Source organism: Carcharodon carcharias, chromosome 1 (assembly GCF_017639515.1).
Source record: "Carcharodon carcharias isolate sCarCar2 chromosome 1, sCarCar2.pri, whole genome shotgun sequence".
NCBI classification, from domain to species: Eukaryota; Metazoa; Chordata; class Chondrichthyes; order Lamniformes; family Lamnidae; genus Carcharodon; species Carcharodon carcharias.
This window is the reverse complement of record NC_054467.1, coordinates 211,162,141-211,184,660: the sequence shown is the minus strand read 5'-3', so window position 1 is coordinate 211,184,660 and position 22,520 is coordinate 211,162,141. Positions and strand designations below refer to the sequence as shown.

Below are 22,520 nucleotides of genomic sequence, written 5' to 3'. Positions count from 1 at the left end.
TTCTATCGCCATTTGTTAATCTAGTGGCGAATGGTCAACCAAAATTCGGTCGTGTCAGTTCCCAACTAACAGGCTCTCGCCTTCAACCTGTCTGTTCTTTCCCCGGGTGCTGACTGGATAGCTTTCTGAACTTGCTGCAGTCTTAGTGTTAGCCGCTTCTCTCGCTGCATCCTCACTCTGCCTGACGCCTTTTCCACCATCCTCAAAGTTTCGGATTCAAATTTGTGTCTCGAGGATAAAAGGAAAATGTTCAAAACCACTATGCCCTCAGACTCCAATGATTTATTAATAACAAGGTTGCTCTGTTGCCAACAGCACACAAGTCAAAAATCTACCAACATACACTGCTGTCTCCCTCCTGTATGAAAATACTCAAAATCAATGCCCTGATTGGTCTATTACCCATCTCCCTCCCCACTCGTCCAACTAAGACCCACAGCGTATACTGGCCACATTTTAATGTCTAAATTCAGTAGGGGGGATGGGGATCAGTGTACAATAACACAGCTCAAAACAGCAACTTCAGCATTTATAAGCCAAGCACAAATTACTCGTTGGAACAAAGTAGACAGCCTACAAGATTTTAGGGCAACCATGGAACACCAGGACGAAACAACGTGGAATTGTACCAGGACAACGATTTAAAGTGTATCTGCTTCCAGTCCTATTTATTGCCCCCAAACCGGTCAGTTCCCATTGGCAAACTTCCAAACCATGGGGCGGCACCGAGCCCAGTCACTCTATCCTGAAGGATCCCGGCTTCATGTCTTTTGTAGGCGTGTAATTGGCATTTCAGATACGAAATAGAAGGACGGATTTGCTTCTGGTCATTTTTTAAGAAGTATTAGTTGGAGCGCCTAAAAAACATGTTGACCTGGCAAGGACTCCAAACGATGGAAGAATCGCTTGTCGATTCGCACGACCCTGGCCTGAAATGTGATGCCAATCGTAACAAAGTGATCTTTCAGTTCGAGAATCAGTGCGGATCACTGTCCCTATCACTGGATCAGTTCTGCTGTCCTGCACTCACTTAGATGGGCACTGACTGCAGTTTAATATGAGCGGCACGATGCCTTTCAGAAGGAAGACTGAAGTTGCAAGGATGGATTTTTTTTTCATTCATATAACACACAGGCAACCGCCGAGTGGATAAGAACCAACTGAGCATTTGTGAGAAAGGGGGTATGCACGCATGCGCCGAGCTGAGTTTCTGACTTGCTGGAGTAGTGTGACGGGGTGGGCTGAGGGTGAGGTATAAAACTGCCTCCTGCTGCCTTGTTGGAGACTTTCCGTTTGGAGCCAGTTCCAATGGGGAGGATGGGGAGGGAAGTGAGCGGCTCCTGATCCCGGTGAAATCGAACATGAGATGGATGTCAATTTCAACCCAAGCAACCACTCAGCCGCTGTGGATGGAGCCATGGTAGACAGGGGCAGAAAGGACATCCCTCTCGAACAACTTGCCATGTTCAATAAAACCAACCACTCGCTGAACGAGTTGCTGAAGTATCTGGAGGTGGACGAGCAGGGTATCATTGGGGACGCCTCTGCCGCCGTGAGGATCACCATCTCCATAGTTTACTCAGTGGTCTGTGCTCTGGGGCTGGTTAGCAATGTGCTGGTGCTGTACCTCATGAAGAGCAGACAAGGATGGAAGAAATCCTCCATTAACCTGTTCGTGACCAGCCTGGCAGTGACGGATTTTCAGTTCGTCTTGACCCTGCCGTTCTGGGCAGTGGACATTGCTCTGGACTTCAGCTGGCCCTTTGGCAAGGTCATGTGCAAGATTGTCTCCTCGGTGACGGTCATGAATATGTACGCCAGCGTGTTCTTCCTAACCGCCATGAGCATTGCGAGGTACTGGTCAGTGGCGTCGGCACTCAAGCCCAGGAGAAAATTTGCCGGCTGCTCCGCCAAGTGGATGAGCATCCTGATCTGGATTTCTGCCATCTTGGCCACCATTCCCCACGCCGTCTTTTCCACAACATCCACCTTCTCCAACGAGGAGCTCTGCCTGCTGAAGTTTCCGGATCAGAACGGTTCCGTCCAGTTCTGGCTCGGCCTGTACCAGATCCAAAAGCTGCTGCTGGGTTTCCTCATCCCTCTGGTCCTCATCACAGTCTGCTACCTGCTCCTCCTGCGGTACGTTACCAACAAGAACGTCAGCAGCTCCAGCACCAACAGGAGGTCCAAGGTGACCAAATCCGTCACCATTGTTGTTCTTTCCTTCTTCCTCTGCTGGCTTCCCAACCAGGCCCTGACCTTCTGGGGCGTCCTGGTCAAACTCAACGTCGTTCACTTCAGCTATGAGTACTACATCACCCATTCCTACATCTTCCCCATTACCGTCTGCCTGGCTCACACGAACAGCTGTTTGAACCCTATTCTGTATTGTCTGATGAGGAGAGAGTTTAGGAAGGCGTTGAAGGGCATGTTTTGGAGGATGACCTCCCCGACCATTTTCCACATACGCCCTTTCACAGCTACCACTAAGCCAGAGCAGAATGATCAAAGACATGTCATAATTCCGATAAACTCAGTGCAGCCAGAGACTTTGTACTACCCGCCTGGGGTTGTCATGTACAATGGACGATATGACATCTTGCCCGCCAACTCTGCGGAACCCCGCTATTAAGAAGTCTCTCCAGTGGGACGGGTTAAATTGCTCTGTCTTTCGGAAGGACGATGTTTTATCTTTCTAAAGTCATTCTCAATGGATCATTTAGTGTAAGTCTGCCTCGGTTTAACTCTACATCGATGAACTCTCAAATGCTTTTCATTTTGCCGTTCTAGTTCAACTGTTTATGCACACCAAGTGACTATGGGTCAATCGTTATGCAACTGAAACCGCAGCAGTGCCAATTCCCAAAGTCAAAGTTGCCTTAAGGGTAAAATCTCCTTTACACGAAATCAGCCGAGCAGCGGATATCCGCGCATTTGGACGGAATTATAGCAGAACTCCCAATGAACAGTCACTGCAACTAAACACAAATGATATTTTGTCAGACTATTGGTACAGAAATCGGGTTGAGGTCAATTACAGTTAGTAAACAGCATTAAAACCCACGAAATTAGGTACTTGTGCGTTTGTTAGAAAAAAGTTTGTACGTTGGAAACATTGATTTCGTTTTCTTTAAAAAAATGTTTGTGGAGGTAAGACACTTGGAAAGGCAATATTAGGAAGTATAATTAAACAAACTCCAATTGTATGTTTGTTTTCATTTAATCCAAGCAACAAATGGAACAGAAGATAAATCAATTTTATTCTGCATAACGCATAGAATAACAAATGGCATCTGGTGAACAACAGCAACAATGTGATAGGTTGTCACAGCCTGTAAAGCCCTGATATGTACAGAATCATTTTCATTTCAAATTGCAACTTATGTGTTTCACATTATAGTTTACCTTCGGCGTGCCTGTCCTTTCTGTTCTTCCTGCCTTTTTTGGTTACAAGATGCCCCATCTTTAAAATAATTCATCTTTCGCCTCCTAAATAACAGGTACGTTATCTAAACCTCCCCAAACTGTGGAACTTCTAACACAGATATGATTATGACTGGAGGCTCAGTTTTATTTGACATTAATATTCAGTAGAACCGACACAATAATTATGGTTACTTTAGATTCTGTATACTAAAACACTTCTTTTGCGGATAACATTCGAAGTTAATTTCTTTACTCTGAATCTGCATATTTATCGTCCTTGATAATACTGTAGTCAGCACGTTTAAGCTTTAGCTTTTTGCCGTTTCATGGATTCTGGTACAACACATATGAACTAAGTTTGCAGTTTATAATAAATACATACTTCTTACACAGAATGTACTGTTAATACCGGAAGATTCAGGACCTTAGTACCCAACTATAATTACTTTCATATTCACCACTTTTGGCACTTTTAATGGAAATTAAACTTATGAAACAAAATAATTTTGAAAACATGACTGTAATATACTATTGTTTACCAGATGGAGGATTATAGTGCTCAAGACTTAATTAATTTTGCATTGCTATATTATATCTTTAACATTGATACAAAACAGTTTCAGATATGCATTGACATATAATAGGAAATATAATTCAGGAGTCAGATTGGCAATTTGACTGTGAAGGGCACTAGCCACTCCAGGTTGTACTCTTGCACAGTTTGGACTTCACACTGGTTCGAGCAGAACTGTAATCAAAAGTACCATTGTACCAAGAAGCATAGAATCATACAACACAGAGAGAGCATTTGGCCCATCTTATCTCTTTGTAAGACCTAACCAATTAGTCCCACTCCCCTGTTCTTTACCCATAGTCTGGTTTATTTTTCCCCTTTTCAAATGTACAAACACTTCATTTGAAGTCAGTGGTTCTTTTATGTGTTATTTACCAAAGTGAGACTTTTGCAAGCTGCATTTAGTCTGCCATTTTTGTATTGCTATAAACAGTTTATTGATGCAATTTGATTATGTCAGTGCTAATATAACCCCAAAGTCTGGACCCAGTCTGACACCAGAATGTAGTATGTCAAGCAGTGTGAAACCCTCTCCAGGCAACTAGCTCACACTACTCAGGATTAGCACGAGATGAAAAATCACTTCAGGCTGAAGTGAATCTTAAAAATATCAAAGCAGGCTGAAGTGAACCTTAAAACTGTGTTCATGTTTTCCATTCAACCTCCTAATAAACTAAAACAGAGTCATTTTAATGGGTGCAGAAGAATAGATATTTCCTCTGCACCATACCTAACTTAAAAAGAAACGTTGCTCATGAACAAAAGGTATTTAAATGCTTAATGAGAATGTGCCTGGTGTGCAAATCATCACTTCCAGCCCACAGTTTATTTCCATTCTTGCTCTTTGTGACCCTGCAGTATAACTGCAGTCTAACACCAGTGCTTAAAAGAATGACAATAAGTTACATTTATATAGCACTTTTTACTAAAACTTCACAAGGCACATTACAGAATGTTAAGAGAAAAAAATTGACATGGAATCTTATAAAGGAAATGTTAGCACAGGTGACCAACAGCTTGGTCAAAGGTGTAAGTTTAAGGAGTGTTGTAAAGGAGGAGAGGGGGATAGAAAAGTAAAGGTTTAGTGAGGGAATTCCAGAGCTTAAGGCTGTTACAATCCCTGTGGAGAAACCATTAACTAAAATAACAACATTTACTGAATAACCCCCAAATTCCACTTTTGGATTCCACTTTTTGTAGCTTTTACATTAACATGAATCAGAACGAATACAAATTAGACATGAATTAACAGGTAAATGATAATTCAAATAAAAAAGTAAATTTCTCCTTAAGTAGCAAATATGACAAATATGTCTTACAAAACCACAAATATTCACATCACTCCCTGCAAAAATGTAGCTATAAATTTCCACAATACGCTGTTCTTTATTAATGCACGTTGGGTCAGGATTTCCTATCCGACAATAACTTTCACCTTTGAGTTTCATGGGTTTGATTATTATCAGCAAGGCACAGTTCTACAAACCCTTTCTCATTTGGATCATGAAAGTCCTGAGAATGTAGCTTACCAGAGTTACCTTTCAACCAAACAACTAAAAACACTCTGGTTCATTGTTTGGCCACTTCTGGGAAACATCCAGTTCTTTAGAGTTTCTGAGTTACTCGCTAAGCTTTTGAAGTTTTAGACCTTCTTAGCCAGCTCACACAGAACCCCCCTCCAGAAAAACTGACCTCTTCCTGAGAGTAATTTTCTTCTTCTCCTCAAAAGAATTATTTGTGTTCCTCTTTCTATTTCTGTCTGATTTCTCTTTATGTTTACACCTGTGCACTGATCGCCTTCACCGTCCAGCTCCTCTGATAGTAGGTCTCCTTTTCTGCAGCTCCCCTTTGTGTCTGCCAGCCACCTGGCTTCTGGTCTTAATTTCCCCCCTGTTAAAACTGCTTCCAGGTCAAGGGTCACCAGGTCACATGGACCGATATTTCTTATTATCCAATACATTTTCAATTCATCCCTTTTCAATTGATGCAAACTCTTAAAAGTCCTTTTCAAACATTCTTAAAAACAATTACAGATTCCACAGATATTTTAAAGCAATTAAAATTTTTCCTCGCTGTGCTTCAAAGGTTGCTACAGAGCCTAGACCAATGAAGGTACTGCCACCAACGATGGAGCGAGAACAATCTGAGATGCACAAGGGGGCAGAATTGGAAGGAAGAAGTGGTTGGGATTTTCTGGCCTCGCCCGCCACTGGGATTTTCCAGTCCTGCAGAAAGTCAATGGACTTTTCATTGGCCAGTAGCAACCCCATGGCGGGTTTCACCACAGCTGGTCCAGAAAGTCACAGCCATTGTTCTTGGAGTGGTTGTAGGAAACTAGAGAGGTGGGGTGGGGGAATAAGATACAAGAATGAGAATTTTAAATTTGAAGTTTCTTTGGACTGAAAGCCACTGTAGGTAAGTGAGGTGAATGGGACCAGGTGGGATTTAGGATACTGGCAGCAGAGTTTTGGATGAGTTCTAGCTCACAGGAGGTGAAAGATGGGAAACCGATCAGGGGGGGCATAAAAGACTGTCAGCTGACAGTAAGAAATTATTTTACTCATAAATAAATGTTCTTTTGTACAGATCAAAAACAAGCCATTTAGGCATATAAAGAATAAAGCTGTTTCTAATTTTAATGTGGACATGGCACCAGCAACATTGTTTTTTTAATATTAAGGACAGGCAAGAGAACATTCAAACTGCAGAGATGGTTTTCAGGGTATTATGATTAAGCTCAATGTCCTTGAATGAAAGAAAGAACAAGTTTTACTGACTTCTCATTACTACCCAGTGTTTCTTACTGAAAGTGTGCTCATGGATATTGAGTGAGGACAGGCGTCTTTATCTTCATAGGAGGTCAGAGGCTGGGAATTCTGCAGAGAGTAACTCACCTCCTGATGTGATTGCACTGGAGGGGGTGCAGAGGAGATTCACCAGGATATTGCCTGGGATGAAACATTTAAGTTATGAAGAGAGGTTGGAGAGACTTGGGTTGTTTTCATTGGAGCAGAGAAGACTGAGGGGTGACCTGATAGAGGTGTACAAGATTATGAGGGGCATAGACAGCTTGCATATGGAACAGCTTTTCTCCTTAGTTGAAGGGTCAGTCATGAGGGGTCATAAATTCAAGGTGAGGGGCAGGAGGTTTAGGGGGGATGTGAGGAAAAACCTTTTTACCCAGAGGGTGATGACGGTCTGGAATGCACTGCCTGGCAGGGTGGTGGAGGTGGGTTGCCTCACATACTTTGAAAAGTACCTGGATAAGCACTTAGCACATCATAACAGTCAAGGCTTTAGGGCCAAGTGCTGGTAAATGGGATTAGGTAGGTAGGTCAGGTGTTTCTCGCGTGTAGGTGCAGACTCAATGGGCTGAAGGACCTCTTCTGCACTGTGTGATTCTGTGATTCTGTGGCTCCCCAAACCTCATCTACAAGGCACCAGTCAGGAATGTGATGGAATACTCTCCACTTGCCTGGATGAATGCAGCTCAAGAAGCTTGACACAATCCAAGACAAAGCAGCGCACTTGATTGGCACCCCATCCATCACCTCCAACATTCGCTTCCTCTACAACTAACACACAGTGGCAGCAATGTGTACTATCTACAAGATGCACTGCAGCAACTCACCAAGACTCCTTCAACAGTACCTTCTAAACCCACAATCTCTATTGTCTGGAAGGACAAGGACAGCAGATGCATGGGAACACCGCCATATGCAATTTCCCCTCCAAGTCACTCACCAACCTGACTAGGAACTATATCACCATTCTTTCACTGTCATTGGGTCAAAATCTTGGAACTCCCTCCCTAACAACACTGTGGATGTACCTACACCACATGGACTGGAGCATTTCAAGAAGGCAGCTCACCACCACCACCACAAGGGCAATGAGGGATAAGCGCATCACACCCACATCCCATGACTAATTTTTTAAAAGTTAGGTAGTCTGCCACATTTATTGTTAACATGAAAAATCATCACTTGCATGACATACCAAAGGGTGGTAAGTAGCCATGGATCTAAACTGAATAAGTGTCTGTGTTCAGGAGAGTGGAGGAGACATTTATACAAAAAATGTTGAGACACATTTGGGGCTCAATATTAACTTGTCCATTGGGAAATCCATGGGATCAAATGCAATGCTGGGTATGTGTATGAATGTAAATGTAAAGTAGCATATTGTGGGGTGTAAAACTGGCAGTACACCTTATCCCATTAGTTTCCTGAATAGCAAGTTTGTAAGACTAACCACCACCACCCCCCAAACCCCACAAGTTTGCTGGTGCTATCATAAACTAAGAAAGGAGAGAAAACTATTATATCGTACTCAGTATGTTTCTAGGTCTATAACATAAACTTTGCAAAGAGCTGTGGTCATCATTGTTTTTTACCTTTTGTAATAATAAATAGATTAACATCCCGAGAGAGAGGAAGTTAAGCATTTAGTCGATGACATCTTGTTGCTAATGTGCCACCAGTCGTCATTTATGTAAATAAAACATGTATAATCTCATGACAGCAAAAGAGGATTTTATAAAAAGCCTTTATTACCTTGCAGATCTTTTCATATTCACTTTCAAGAGAGTGGCACTATAATGATTTCCATGCATGATTCTCCCTGATTTATACTTAATCACCTGATGTGACTAGCATGCTGATATATTGAATAGCCTGTGCATTTATTGATGCTCAAGAGACAGTTAATCCGTTAGTAGTTTGTGAGGCCCAAGATAAAAACAAGTGTATGGCGCCATTGAGACACAATTCACAGGAATCTCTCCCCCCACTACAACTTACTGGCTGATGTAGACAGTAATAATGTTCACACACCATTGCTTTTTCAGCAAAATCCAGGCCCTGGTTTATACTTGAAAGAGGTTGAGCTGTCTCATCCTAATTTGCATATGGTTCCTCTTTGAAGCTAAAGCATTGCACTCAGCAGTGTGAAACCCCAATATCTGCCATAGCTAATAAATTATGTGGCTGGAGTTTTGTTTGAGACATTTATTACAGTTTGATGTCAGACTCTCAGAAGACTACCAACTCCTGCCACATGTACAGAAAGTTTATGGTTATATGTAAAAGTCATGTGTAATGTATCCTTATTGAACAATAAATGTTTCCCCATTATTATAGAACGTCTGTGTTTTTGCATCAATAAGATCATTTTCTACATCAAAGAATTCCAGATAACAAAGTGAAGAGAGACAAAAATCAGGTTATTTCTGCCTTTTCTGAGCTCATAGATCTGTGATCCTGCCTCTGAATCAGGAAGGTATGGGTTTAGGACCCACTGCAAGGCTTGACCACATAATATACACTGAAAGTTTATTGCTGCACTGAGGGAGTGCTACATGGTGTGGGTAATTGTATTTTGGATGAGATATTAAAGCATGACCCTGATAACCCATGCAGATGGATGTAAAATATTTCATGGTACTATTTGAAGAAGAGCGGGAGAATACCTCCAGTGATCTGGTTATTATTTACTCCTCAACCAATACCACAAGAAAAAAAAGATTAATTGGTTATCTTTGTCACTGATGTTTGTGGACCTTGTTGTACCTTGAGATGCATTTGCCAAACTAATAACAATAATTAAATTCAAAAGTGCTTCATCAGCTGTGAAAAGATTTGGTGTATTCTAAGGACATGAAGCATACTAGAGAAATGCATTTTCTTTCTTTCCTGGGTTCTTAAGGAGGTTGACGAAGAGCTGCACAAGTGGTCAATTTGGGTATTCAAGTCCTTACATTTGTGTTCTGAATTAACTCAGTCCTGAGACTGCAAGAAAGAACCAAGAGAAGAACAGTGTTCTCTATTGAATCCTTTATGATGTATGTATTTTAAAATACTGTTTGGCATCCTAGTAATGCCTAAAATATTTGCTTTTGTATATTACTTAAGTGTAAATAAAATGAATTAGTTGTTTTAGTCTCTACAAATTTAGTTTATTTTGTTATATTTTTTCATTATACTATACAGGGTATGTGTATTAGGAACTACTATGTAAATTCCAACACCTAACTCATCTTTATCCACTACATCTTTATCTCCAAGCAGTTACCATTCCTCACATGGACCAGCTACACTTTGCTCCAATCACTCTGCTGGAGGGCTTGGTGCAGATCAGTGACATGCTGTAATGCCAAGTTAGGTTGTCTGTCATCCTATTTAAGGTGCCAGGCATGTTTACATTGACTCATTTTATTGCTGTGATTGAAGTCTCATGGAGTTAACCAAGGCATCCTTGTAATGCCCTGTGACATTAACCTAAAGAGTCATTAGATGAAAACCCAGCTATCTGTCTAGCTTGTGACAGTGCATCTTCAGAATGAATCAACTTCACTGAGGATTCACCGCCTGCTGGTTCCTCTGCCTGCATCTGTAAAGGTGAAGGCCCTGGTGGAGAGAAAAGATATGGATTGGTATTAGCAAAGTAAGAATGTTGCAACTCTTGAAGATCATCATATTTCACTCACTTCTGAGATTTTTTTTCTTTATTCTTTCATGGGATGTGGGCCAGCACTGGCTGCCTATCCCTAATTGCCTTTGATAGGTCATTTCAGAGGGCAGTTATGAGTCAACCACATTGCTGTGGGTCTGGAGTCACATGTAGGCCAGACCAGGTAAGGACAGCATATTTCCTTCCCTAAAGGATATTGGTGAGCCAGATGTTTTTTTACAACAATTGATGATAGTTTCCCATTACTGAGACTAGCTATGAATTGAATTTAAATTCCATCAACTGCCAAGGTAGGATTTGAACCCATATCTCCAGAGTATTATAGTAGGTCACTGGATTATTATCCCAGCAACATTACCACTAAGCCACCTTCTCTGCTCTAAGGAGAACAATGCCAGCTTATCCAGCCTCTCCACATAACTGAAGTCCTGCATTTCTGACACCATCTAGTAAATCTTCACTGCGACCCTCCCCAAGGCTTTGATGCTCTTTCTAAAGTGTGGTGCCCAGAATTGGACACAATAATCCAGCTGAAGTCTGTAAAAAGGTTTAAGAGAACATCTTTGCTTTTGTGCTCAATGCGCCTAGTGATAAAGCCAAGGATCCCACACGCTTTTTTAAACAGATTTATCAATTTGCCCTGCCACCTGCAAAAATATTGTGCACATAAACAGCTATTTCTCTCCATTCTTACACAGCCTTTAAAAAACTTAGTATTTGTGGACTAACAGATAAGGAGAGTGAAGTGATTAGCTGATGAATGTAGATGGTAATTGAGAGCTTGGGAAAATTTCATTTTTTGCTTCACTAAGGGTCTCTGACACCCAAGTAATGAGAAGAAAAAGAACATGAAAGGGAAGGAGTTGAACAAAGCCTATATTAATGGGAGAAAATGCATGGTGACTTATCCTGGCCACCCATATGAAAGAATCAGCCGTCCTTCCATTCTCCATCTTCCAGAAATCCAGCAAAATTCTTGTTGCTCAAATCCTTATCCGCACCAATCGTCCTTCTGTTTACTGATCCAGACTGGTCCCTGGTCCCTCAACAACTCAAATAAAGTTATCACCTTCATCCTTCATGATCTCATTCTTTCCTCGCTCTGTATTTTTCTGCAGCCCTTGTACCCACTGAGAACTCTGCATTCCTCCAACTCTTGTTGTGTCCTCTTCTCCTTTCATCCCCTCATTGCTAACCATATGCTCGTGAAGTCCTGCCCTAAATGTCTTCTTCAGTCCAATTCTCTGCTCTGTTTTAAGGGTCTCCTTAAAAGCTACCTCTTTGACCAAGCTTTTTGTCATCCCTCCTCAAGGAGCTCCTTCTTCTTTGGCTGAGTGTCCATTTTTGTCTGATCACCCTTGTGTGATGTGCCTTGGGATGTTTTTATACATTAAGATTGCTACAGAAGAACAAGTTGTTGTTGACCACTTGGTTCATAGACTTCAGTGAGGTATGGATGGGCAGCAGTATATAGGATGGATGTGATTGCACTGGAGAGGGTGCAGAGGAGATTCACCGGGTTGTTGCCTGGGCTGGAGTATCTCAGCTATGAAGAGAGACTGGATAGGCTAGGGTTGTTTTCCTTAGAGCAGAGAAGGCTGAGAGATGACCTAATAGATGTATACAAAATTATGAGGGTAATAGGTAGGGTAGATAGGAAGAAACCTTTCCCCTTAGCGGAGGTGTCAATAACCAGGGGGCATAGAGTTAAGGTAAGGGGCTGGAGGTTTAGAGGGGATTTGAGGAAAAATGTTTTCACCCAGAGAGTGGTTGGAATCTGGAACACACTGCTTCAGGGGGTGGTAGAGGTAGGAACCCTCACAACAATTATGAAGTATTTAGATGAGCACTTGAAATGCCTTGGCATACAGGGCTATGAGCCAAGTGCTCGAAAATGGGATTAGAATAGATAGGTGCTTGATGGCCAGTATTGACACAATGGACCAAAGGCCTGTTTCTGTGCTATATAACTCTATGACTCTAAATCATGAAATTTTTTGGGCATTGTGTAGTAGTTCTAAAAATGATGGAGATTGTGCTGATTCCCTCATAAAGGATTTCCTACCCTCAGTTCCTGTGAGAAGGGTCCTGCTTGCACTAACGTCTATGTGCATCACCTCCACAGAACATTTGTAATGTAGTGCTCTTGTTGCTGATACAATGGTCAGAATTACTGTTCACTCAGCCACCTTGCAATGTCTGAAGCTGTAAATGTAAGTGTCCTTTCAAGTGTCTTCAGTCTTTTGTGGGTTACATTAGAGTTAAATTTGCCATCCTTCCGAGATGCAATAATTCAGTGAAGGGCAATTTTCTAATCTCCAAGCTGCCATACATGGTGAATGAATGCCCTGTGAAGAAATAGCAGCTGAAATAGCAACTGATTAATGGCACTCTCCATTTTATACTACCCTATCACAAACCCACAAATGGGAGGATGAATAAGACCAATTTCCTTGCATTACTCTTTGTGTGACCTGGCCATGCATAAGATATTAGCCTAATTTTCCTCCATAACAATTATTACACGTCAACGGAACTCATTTTATATGAAACATACTGAGATGTTTCTGGGAAATGTGATAAGACACCAGGTAAATGTAAGCATGTTTTTCCCTTTAAGTTTTTTGATTATCTTGACTTGATTTTCTGGAACTTGCAATTATTCCTTTGACAAATATCTCTGTCACACCAAGTCATAATAAAAATGTAAATAAATAGATTCTCTTCTATGAATACATATATATTAAGTGCGTCTTCAGTGAAACAATGACAGTATAATATGTGTTCAGTTAATGATGCACTTTTAATATATCCAGAGAATATGTGCAATTAGAGGTCCTATTAAATTCAAATAGAAGCAAATGAGGCACTTGCAGGAAACTTTTGTCAGGTTTATGTTATGCATCTGCATTATTTCCACAATGTGGCAATGTTTTATGCTCTATATCAATTTACCATTCAATTGCACATTAATAATCATCAATGGAAAGCTATGCAAAATAGCATTTCCATTGTGGCTGATGCCCTTTTAAATGCGATCCAGACAGTTCACTGAATGCTGTTTTTGCAATGCAGAATTGTTCAAGAAGCAAGAACTGCAAATAAACTTTGTGTGGCTAGAGGGAAAAAAAAAAGATGCAACTGTTTTGGAGTTGTTACAGATCATGATAATTGGTTCAGGACCTTTCTCAATTGTATACAAAGGTATATACAGACCATTGGTGCCTGCATCTCCACTTTGTCAGTTAAAAGAGATGGCCACTACAGAAGTATGATGACTAAACACCCCCTTGAGCTGGTTGTGAAGCCTTTGTAAGCAACAGTCTTGCTTTTTTTAATTCATTTGTGAGGTGTGAGTGCCACTAGCTGGGCCAGCATTTATTGCCTGTCCCTTATTACCCTTGAGCAGGTGATGGTGAGTTTCCTTCTTGAACAGCTGCAGTCCATGTGGTGTAGGGACACTCGCAGCTGTTAGGGAGGGAGTTCCAGGACTTTGATTCACAATTGTGAAGGAATGGTGATATACTCCCACGTCAAGGTGGTATGTGACTTGGAAGGGTATTTGCAGGGTATTTGACATCATCAAGGGTATTTCCATGAACACGCTGCTCTTGTTTTTCTGAGTACTTGAGTTGCTGCAGTACATCTCGTTAAAGGTACACACTGCTGCCACTGTGTGTTGGTGATGAAGAGAATGAATGTTAGAGCTGGTGGATGGGGTGCCAATGAAGATGGTGCCAATCTCCTTGAGTATTGTTGAAACTTCACCTATTCAGGCAAGTGGGGAGTATTCCATGGTCAGAATTTTACATTGGCTGTGCAGGTGCACACCCAACCTGACAGCATGTGAAATCATGCTAGAAGACGTCTGGTGCGCGCCTTGACATCATCATGCACTTGGGTGATATTTCATTCGGCGAGCACGTACAGCAGTTAGAAGTGCACCTGTTGACAATTAAGCGGGCAATTAAGCCCAGTGAGGAGGCAATTGTAATCAATTTAATGTGACCTGTCCAATTTTACTGTTGGTGGACAGGCCAATCGGCCAGGCAGCCTTCACATTTTCGCTGAAGCCTCAAACCAGGGATGGATGAAATGTCCAGGGTAAAATATAATTTTAAAAGATATCTGGGACTGATGCTTTTTGAGTTCTGCTGTCAGTTGCTTGAATGTGTTGCATAGATACAGTTCGCTACATATTTTTCTTGTCATTTAATCCATGTACAAGTCAGCAGTGCAACCGCTGTCTGCCTTCAGGGAGCTCACTAAAAGCGCCCACTCGCTTCCTCACTTTTCTTGGTGCTCACCTTCTTCTCCCCCCCACCCCCCCGGCAACCTCCCCCCCGGTCCCGGCAGTGCTGAGGCTTTTTCAGCGCATTTTTCATGCTGGCTGGCCATTAATTGGCCACCAGCATGAAATTGCATTCGGGAGCCAATCACAGCCAGAAGCGCATTTCGCATCAGCTTCCGGGCCCGCCGATTGCACATGCCCGACGAGTGGAAGGTTCAGGTCCATCACTTTCCTGAATTGTGCCTTTTAAATGCTGGTCGGGTTTTGGGAACTCAGGAAGTGAGACACTCGCTAAGCACCAGTGAAGAAGTGCCTCTTGAAAGCACTGTCAACAACGCCTCCCATCACTTTATTGATGATTGAGTGTAGACTGATGGGGTGGTAATTGGTCGGATTTAATTTGTCTTGATTTTTGTGAACAGGACCTAACTGGGCAATTTTCCACATTGTCGGACAGATGTCCGTGTTGAAGCTAATGCTGGAGCAGAGTACAGCTAACTCTGGAGCACAAGTTTTGAGCACACAGCTGGGATGTTTTCAGGCTATATCCACTGTATTCAAACATTTCTTGATTTAACTTGGAGTGAATGGAATTGGCTAAAGACTAACATCTGTGATATTGAGGAGCTCACATCCAGATGGATTATCCACTTGGCACTTCTGGCTGAGGATGGTTGCAACTTTTTCAACCTTGACTTTTGCACTGATGTGCAGGGCTCCCCCATCACTGAGGATAAGATTTTTGATGAGCCACCTCCTGCTGTTGGTTGTTTATTGTCCACCACTATTCACGACTGGATATGAGAAGATTGATCAGAACTTTGATCTGATCTGTTGGTTGCAGGGTCACTTACGTTACAATCTTCCAATCTACTTTTAAAAAGGGATTTATCCTCATTTTAAAGCTAAGATCCCAAAATATAATAATCCTATAATCCTCATACTTATATCACTTAGCATGGATAGTCCAAGAGAAGTAGGCAGATAGTGCAGGAGTCCTCTGGGGTCCCACTCACAAATCAGCTTTCTTCCAATACCTTGTCACTCCCTATATCAATTTGCTTAAGAACCTCGCAGTCTCTCTCCCCGAGTTCGATACCTTCATTCTCATTCTCTTAGCTGAAGATGGAAATGAAGTATTCATTCAACACTCTAGCGATGTCCTCTGGCTCCACCCATAGATTGCCCCCTTGGTCCCTTATACATTCCCTGGAAACACGCCATTTCGGTGGTAGGAGGGGTCTCAACCACCCACCATACCATCACCTTGCTGCTTCATCACGCTGGGCGCCATACTTAAAGTCCACCCACATGTACACATCTCAATTCTTCCAGCCCACAACTACTGCAGGGAAGATGTCCACGAAAGGCAAAAAGTCTGCAGCTTCCAGGTTTAGTGACACATCACTGGAACGCCTTTTGGAAGCCATGCTGCAAGATCATGTACTCAGGCCGCAGGATGGGCAGTGGTGTGACCAACCAGGCTTGGGAGGCATTGGCAGTGGTGATCAGTGCCAATGCTGCACAGAAGAGATTGGCCATCCAATGCAGATAGAGGATGAATGATCTCATGTGTGCAGCTACGGAATGGCAACCATCTCATCACTCTAAAGTCACACCCTCGAGCCCATCACACATTCACTGGCATCTCGATCAATGCCAGCTCAAGGGACATCACCACCCATTCTCACACACCCACCCTCACATGTCCATCTGGCCTCATCTCCTCTGGAGGCTGCCTCTTGCACAGATCAACATGTGCCCCATACACACCCTGGGTTACCCTCCTTCCCAAGTAAAGCACTTGCCTTACAGCCTCTTCCCTTGCCTGAGGCCACTTGTCCCGTTCCCCCAAGCAAGCCATAGCCCTGCAGCCGTTGAAAAGTCACCCACATATGGCTGATCTGCTGGTAGGTAACACCTGCCTTAAGACCCCCTGAAAGTGATGTGGTGCTGTCTGTGAAGCCTGGTTCTGATGATCGCGAGTGCGGACCGAAGCAAGGTAGGCAAACAAACCTTGAAGCCCTGAATAAAGTGCAGCCTTCCAGGTCGCTTATATGCTGTTGTGAAACATGTCACCATGCTTTTCCGCCGACAGGGAAAATGGTCCAGCGGGGGTAGGGAACAATTCCAGCGAGCAGGCCTAATAATGATATGCTGTTGCATTACAATGAGGTTCCCAACATCTGACGGCGGGGAACGCTACCTGCCATCGGCGGGTTGACCGGACAATCGCAAACTGGTTTCACGCCCTTACGAACCGATCATGCCATATTGTCCGCTCATGCCACCAAACACACCCGACACTAGTGAGCATGGAAAATCCAGCCTTTGAGTTCTCAATGCTAGATTTTATAAGGTGGTTATCTTTTGGGACTCCCCTTAATTCAAGGTAAAATGGGGTATTGGAGATAGTCATGTCATTTGTTCTGAATTCTGCCCAACAACAACCTGGGTGGTTGGTGGCTTGGTTACTAATGGGACAGGGAGGCCCAAGTAAAGAGTTACTAAGGACAAAGTGCAAAATGTTCACACCTGAAACAAAGGCGAAAGCAGCTGGGGCTGACTGTTGGCAGACTTTCTGTCTCTGAGATTTTGGACAGAAAGAGAGAGGGAGAGACAGTGAGCAAAGGAGGAAATCTCAGAGACAGACAAAAGACTATGCCTAGCGTGGTTCATAGAAAGAACTATGCTGCATTTCTGTAGACTACCAAGTAGAATGTGAGAAGGAACACAGTCTCTGATTGAAGAGATGCACTCTGTGGCAACCTAAAGACTCCAGAAGAACTCCAGAAGATTCGTCCTGGAATGGCTGAGGCAGCAAAATGCTGGGAGAACACCTTTTCACTGATAGTTCAGAACTTCTCTGGAAAACTGAGAGAAGTGCCTTTTGATGGTCACTTGGTGCCATGACTCAGCGAAACTGGGAGAAGCTAACCCATTGGAAGCTGGGTGTGATGTTGGTCTGGTTGCTGTAAAAGCTTCAATTCTGTGAAGAGTGGGCAGTAAAGTGTAACTATGGTATGGGTTTTTCAGTTATCTTAAAAAATTTAAATAAACATCTTTTCTTTAATTAAGTCAGTCATTGGGAATTTAAAGAAAGTTATCGGTCTCTATAGGGCCATAACCCAATGCTAAAAACCCAATTACACCTCATTTAACAAGGTGCATGTGCATTTTTTAAAGCGTGTTTACAGTGAGAGTACTAGCATAAAAGAGAAAGTTTTCATCAGTTCAGTAGATCCTATCAAATTACATGCAGGCTTTCAACAGCACACCCTGTGGGGAAGCACAGATCACTGACAGCAACTTCTGCATTTTCATTTAACCCGTATGTGCAAACTCCAGGGGTTGCTGTCACTTTCAGAGAAGTAATGAATACAAACACTGCCAGTTTTGCCATCATCACTACCAACAAATCTGGGCCATTGTTTAAAGTTCCTTTTTTAATGTACTCATAATCATGCTTTTTGTTTGCACAAGCTGACAGATTCAATTTGATATAACTTCCCAAACTGTTTTGTCATCTGTTTCAGCACACCTCACACCGTTGATCCAGTACTGGGAATTAGTCAATAAGCAATAAAAATCAGTGATTAATAATTATTTCATACAACAAGAGTTTTGTCCTTCCTTTCAACAAAGCAGTGTTTGCATTCATTACTTCTCTGAAAGTGACAGCAACTCCTGGAATTTGCACATATGGGTTAAATGAAAATGCAGAAGTTGCTGTCAGTGATCTGTGCTTCCCCACAGGGTGTGCTGTTGAAATCCTGCATGTAGTTTGATAGGAACTACTGAACTGATGAAAACTTTCTCTTTTATGCTAGTACTCTCACTGTAAATACGCCCAGATTATCTCTGCAGTACAATTTAATGGACCGTAGAAGTCCTCCAATAGTTCAGGAACAGCAATTTAGGAAGAAAATCATAAGAACTGAAATGACCTCATAAATAAACCAATTTACATTATTAGCATGTATAATTATGTATGTTCCATAAGTTAAATTGGCAGATAACACTATATGTAAAACCCACCCCAATACTTGAGTTTAAACCAACCATTTTTTTCATTATTCTTTCATGGCATGGGGATGTCATTGGATAAAGCCAGCATTTGTTCACCATCCCCAACTGCCCTTCAACTGATCATTTCGGAGGTTATTTAAGAGTCAACCACATTGCTGAGTGCCTGGAGTTGCATGTAGGCCAGACCAGGGTAAGGACAGCAGATTTCCTTCCCTAAAGGGCATTAGTGAACCAGATTGGCCTTTACGACAATTGATGCTAATCTTGTGGTCACCATTACTGAGACTAGCATTATCTTCCAGATTTATTAATTGAGTTTAAATTCTATCAACTGCTGTTGTGAGATTTGAAGCCATGTCCCAGAGCTTTATGAAAAGCAAAATCCTTCCTCCAAATAAAAGGTGTGGCTATGCATATCCACATGGGCCTCAGTTGTGCCTGTCTCTTTATGGGGTATGTGGAACATATCTTGTTCCAGTCCTACTCAGGCCCTCTCCCACAACTCTTTTTTTGGTACATTGATGACTGTTTCAGGACTGCTTCATGCCCTCGTCTAGACCTGGAAAAATTTAGCAATTTTGCTTCCAATTTCCACCCCTCCATCACCTTCACATGGTCCATCTCTAACACTTCCCTTCCCTTCCTTAGCCTTTCTGTCTCAATTTCTGGTGATATACTGTCCACCAATATTCATAGCAAGCCCACCGACTCCTGCAGCTACCTCAACTACAGCTCCTCACACCCTGATTCCTGTAAGGACTCCATCCCATTCTCTCAGTTCCTTTGCCTCCGTCGCATCTGATCCGATGATGCCGTTTTCCAAAACGGTGCTCCTGACATGTCTTCCTTTTTCCTTAACCGAGGTTTCCCACCCACTGTGGTTGACATAGCCCTCAGCCATGTCCGACCCATCTCCCGTGCCTCTGCTCTCACACCTTCTTCTTCCTCCCAGAACCATGAAAGGTCCTCATTTTTTACCCCATCAGTGATAGTTCTACAGAGGCGCGGGAGATGTGTGGGATACGGTTGAGGGCCCTGTGAGGGCAGAGGCCACCTTTTATCCTATATTTGATCTTTTTTCCCACCACTGTCCCCTCCCCATCCCCACTAGGGTCATCTGTCACTTGTTCATGTTGTTCTTTCCAGAGTGCTTACCCTTGTCCTGCTATTACCACATTCTGCTTTCTGACCTTAATGCCACCATCAGCACCTCCTTTAGCCCGTACCACTACCATGAACATCCCTTTGTCCTTTTGTTCATGGCATCTTTGTCAATCTCTCCTTTGCCTCCACCTATCGCTGGCCTTCTATCCAGCTTCACCTGCTCCATCCCTCTTAAACAGTATAAATTTCATCACAATTTTACTTCTCTTTAGCTCTGAAGAAAAGTCATACGGACTCAAAATGTTAACTCTGTCTTTCTCTCCTTTCTCTCCTGTTAGACCTGCTGAGTTTTTCCAACATTTTCTGTTTTTGTCCCAGAGCTTTAACCTGGGCTCTGGATTATTAGTTCAATGACATTACCCCTATAACACCATCTCCCCCAATTGAATGGCTTGTGTCCTATTGGTTTCTCAAAGTCATCATGCCTTACTTGATACCATCTACTGTGGACCTCAGGACCACAGATGCACTTTGCAGAGAAAGACTACTTGAACATGGGGAATAACTGCACCAGTTTCTAAGTCACTCACTTCAAAGGACCTCTTTGCAGTTCTGTTGAATTTTACTTAGTGAAGAGCTCATTTTGAATGTTCTCCAAAAGCAAATTATTTTAATAGCACAAGCTCAGGTAAACAATTTTTTTTAGTTGAGGAATGAAAGTGATTCCTGTAGCCACTGTCTATGGGTGATGTAGATGAGTAAGAAACAAAATAATTTATTTTTATGGATGCAATTTGGCTGGCTTTTTGATATCTTATAATTGGTCAGCTCCTCTTGAACTGAAACTCATTTCATCTTTGAGAATGATTTTTTAAAAAGTGCACTGTTGACTTACAATGATCCCTGCTGCATGGTGAGATAAGGCACATGGGCTGTCTAAGTCAGTGACAGCTAGGTATACTAGCAATGTTTGTTTCAGGACCACTGTCAGGAACACTGTGATATACTGGAGCATGGGTGATGAGAAGCACATAGTGAGTTTTTGATTTCAGCCTTAACAATTGAGAAAAAAACAACTAAAGAATAACCTTATTTTAATAAGCTCTTTCACGAGCTGCATGAAAACTCAAATAATCTTCATTCCTTACAGCATTGAAGAATAAAACGAAAGCAAATTTCATTAAATGCCAGCCCAATCAGTATGCCATAGCCTGGCAGGTCATGAATGGAACCCCAAAGGCACATGAAGCAAACAAATTTGCTAGAGGGCTGAAGACAAATGGGAGATAAATCTCAAATGCCCCCCAGGCCATATTATGATTATAACTTTTATAGCAGTATAGACTTTTTTGCAGGTGCTGTTGTTGAGGTCACAGCTATATTTTACTGGCCAGTTGCCCTGGTATAAGTGCACAGTTATTGGATACAGTTAAGATAGTGGTTTTTTAACACATTCATGTCCCCTGTGTATTAGGTTCCCCTCTGTGACTCCAATTTATTTTCCCCCTTATCACACAGTATGTTAAAGATTGTCTGGCATAATGAGAACTTTCTACTTGTTGTTAGATTTTGCAAATGCTCCCTTTAAATTTGTATAAAGGAAAATTTGAGCATTGCTGATGTGTTGATAAAAAGGTTCTTGAGTTTACCTTACACAATCTTGTAAGAATGGTGTAAATGAGGGATTAAAATTAGGCTGAATAACATACTGTCCTGAGGTCACTGCGATCCTGGTCAGCTCCATTTCAGGCTACAGAGAGGTGAGGGTCCATTTTAATTCAAAAGTCCTGGCCCAATGGTCTCTTAGTGAAAAGTCGGGGGTGGGAGGGGGGCTGCTGGTGGGGTGAGGTAGGGGAGCAGCATCTCGCCCACTAGCTAGGAGCCAGTATTAGGTGCCAAACAAGCAATTAAGCAGCCTGCAGTGGGACTTCCCTGGGATTTAAAACCCTGGGGGCAGGGTGGAGTCATGGGAGAGGGCAGAGGGTGCCTTTCAGCAGATACCCCATTCCCAATGCCAGGTTCCTTGACCAGGCACTCGATTAGACTGGAAGCAAACCCAACAAAGGTTTACTTTTTAGGCTTCCCGCATGTCGACTTTCCCAGCTGCTGCGGGTTGAATACCAGTAGCAGCTATATGAGGCCATTAAATAGGTGATTAATGCACATGAATCTTCCTGCCCTTAATTTAATCAGGGTAGAGGCTGGAAGGCAGTGGGGTACACACCAGGCATGCTCCAGCCCAAAATGCACCCTCCCCCCCCCTTTCCTCACCTCCAAACTTGCCTCAGGAAGGCGGTGGGCATTAAATTCTGTCCACTGTCTACAGTCTGATAACAGAGTCATGGCAGGGGGTGCTAACTGGCCAGAAGAGGACAATGTAAGTTTTAGAAAGTTACTTCTGTTCGAATGTTTGTTGTGAGGAGCAAAGTGCTCTCTCCGAGGGCTCAAAAGGAATCCTTCAGCTTTGCTGATTGCAGTGCAAACCACCACCCCCCCCAAACCCCCACCCTGCCTGACTGACATTGCACCATAACCTGTATAGGCCCCAGACTCCTCCAGCCACTGTCTGTCGAGGACCCTTCTCACGGTCCGCCAGCTTTGGACCCCTGTCACCAAATTCCTGCT

General features: G+C 42.7%; 1 protein-coding gene across 1 annotated transcript; it reads left to right on the top strand.

Annotated features, from left to right (window-relative positions):
- Positions 1-1,366: 1,366 nt before the first annotated feature.
- rxfp3 (relaxin family peptide receptor 3) lies at positions 1,367-2,632 on the top strand. The gene has a single exon (XM_041183433.1). The coding sequence runs from the start codon at positions 1,367-1,369 to the stop codon at positions 2,630-2,632; it is 1,266 nt and encodes a 421-aa protein (XP_041039367.1).
- The last annotated feature ends 19,888 nt before the right edge of the window (positions 2,633-22,520 follow it).

Excerpts from the sequence above, each read along its gene's own strand:
- rxfp3 (XM_041183433.1), top strand. The coding sequence starts at position 1,367 with ATGGATGTCAATTTCAACCCAAGCAACCACTCAGCCGCTGTGGATGGA.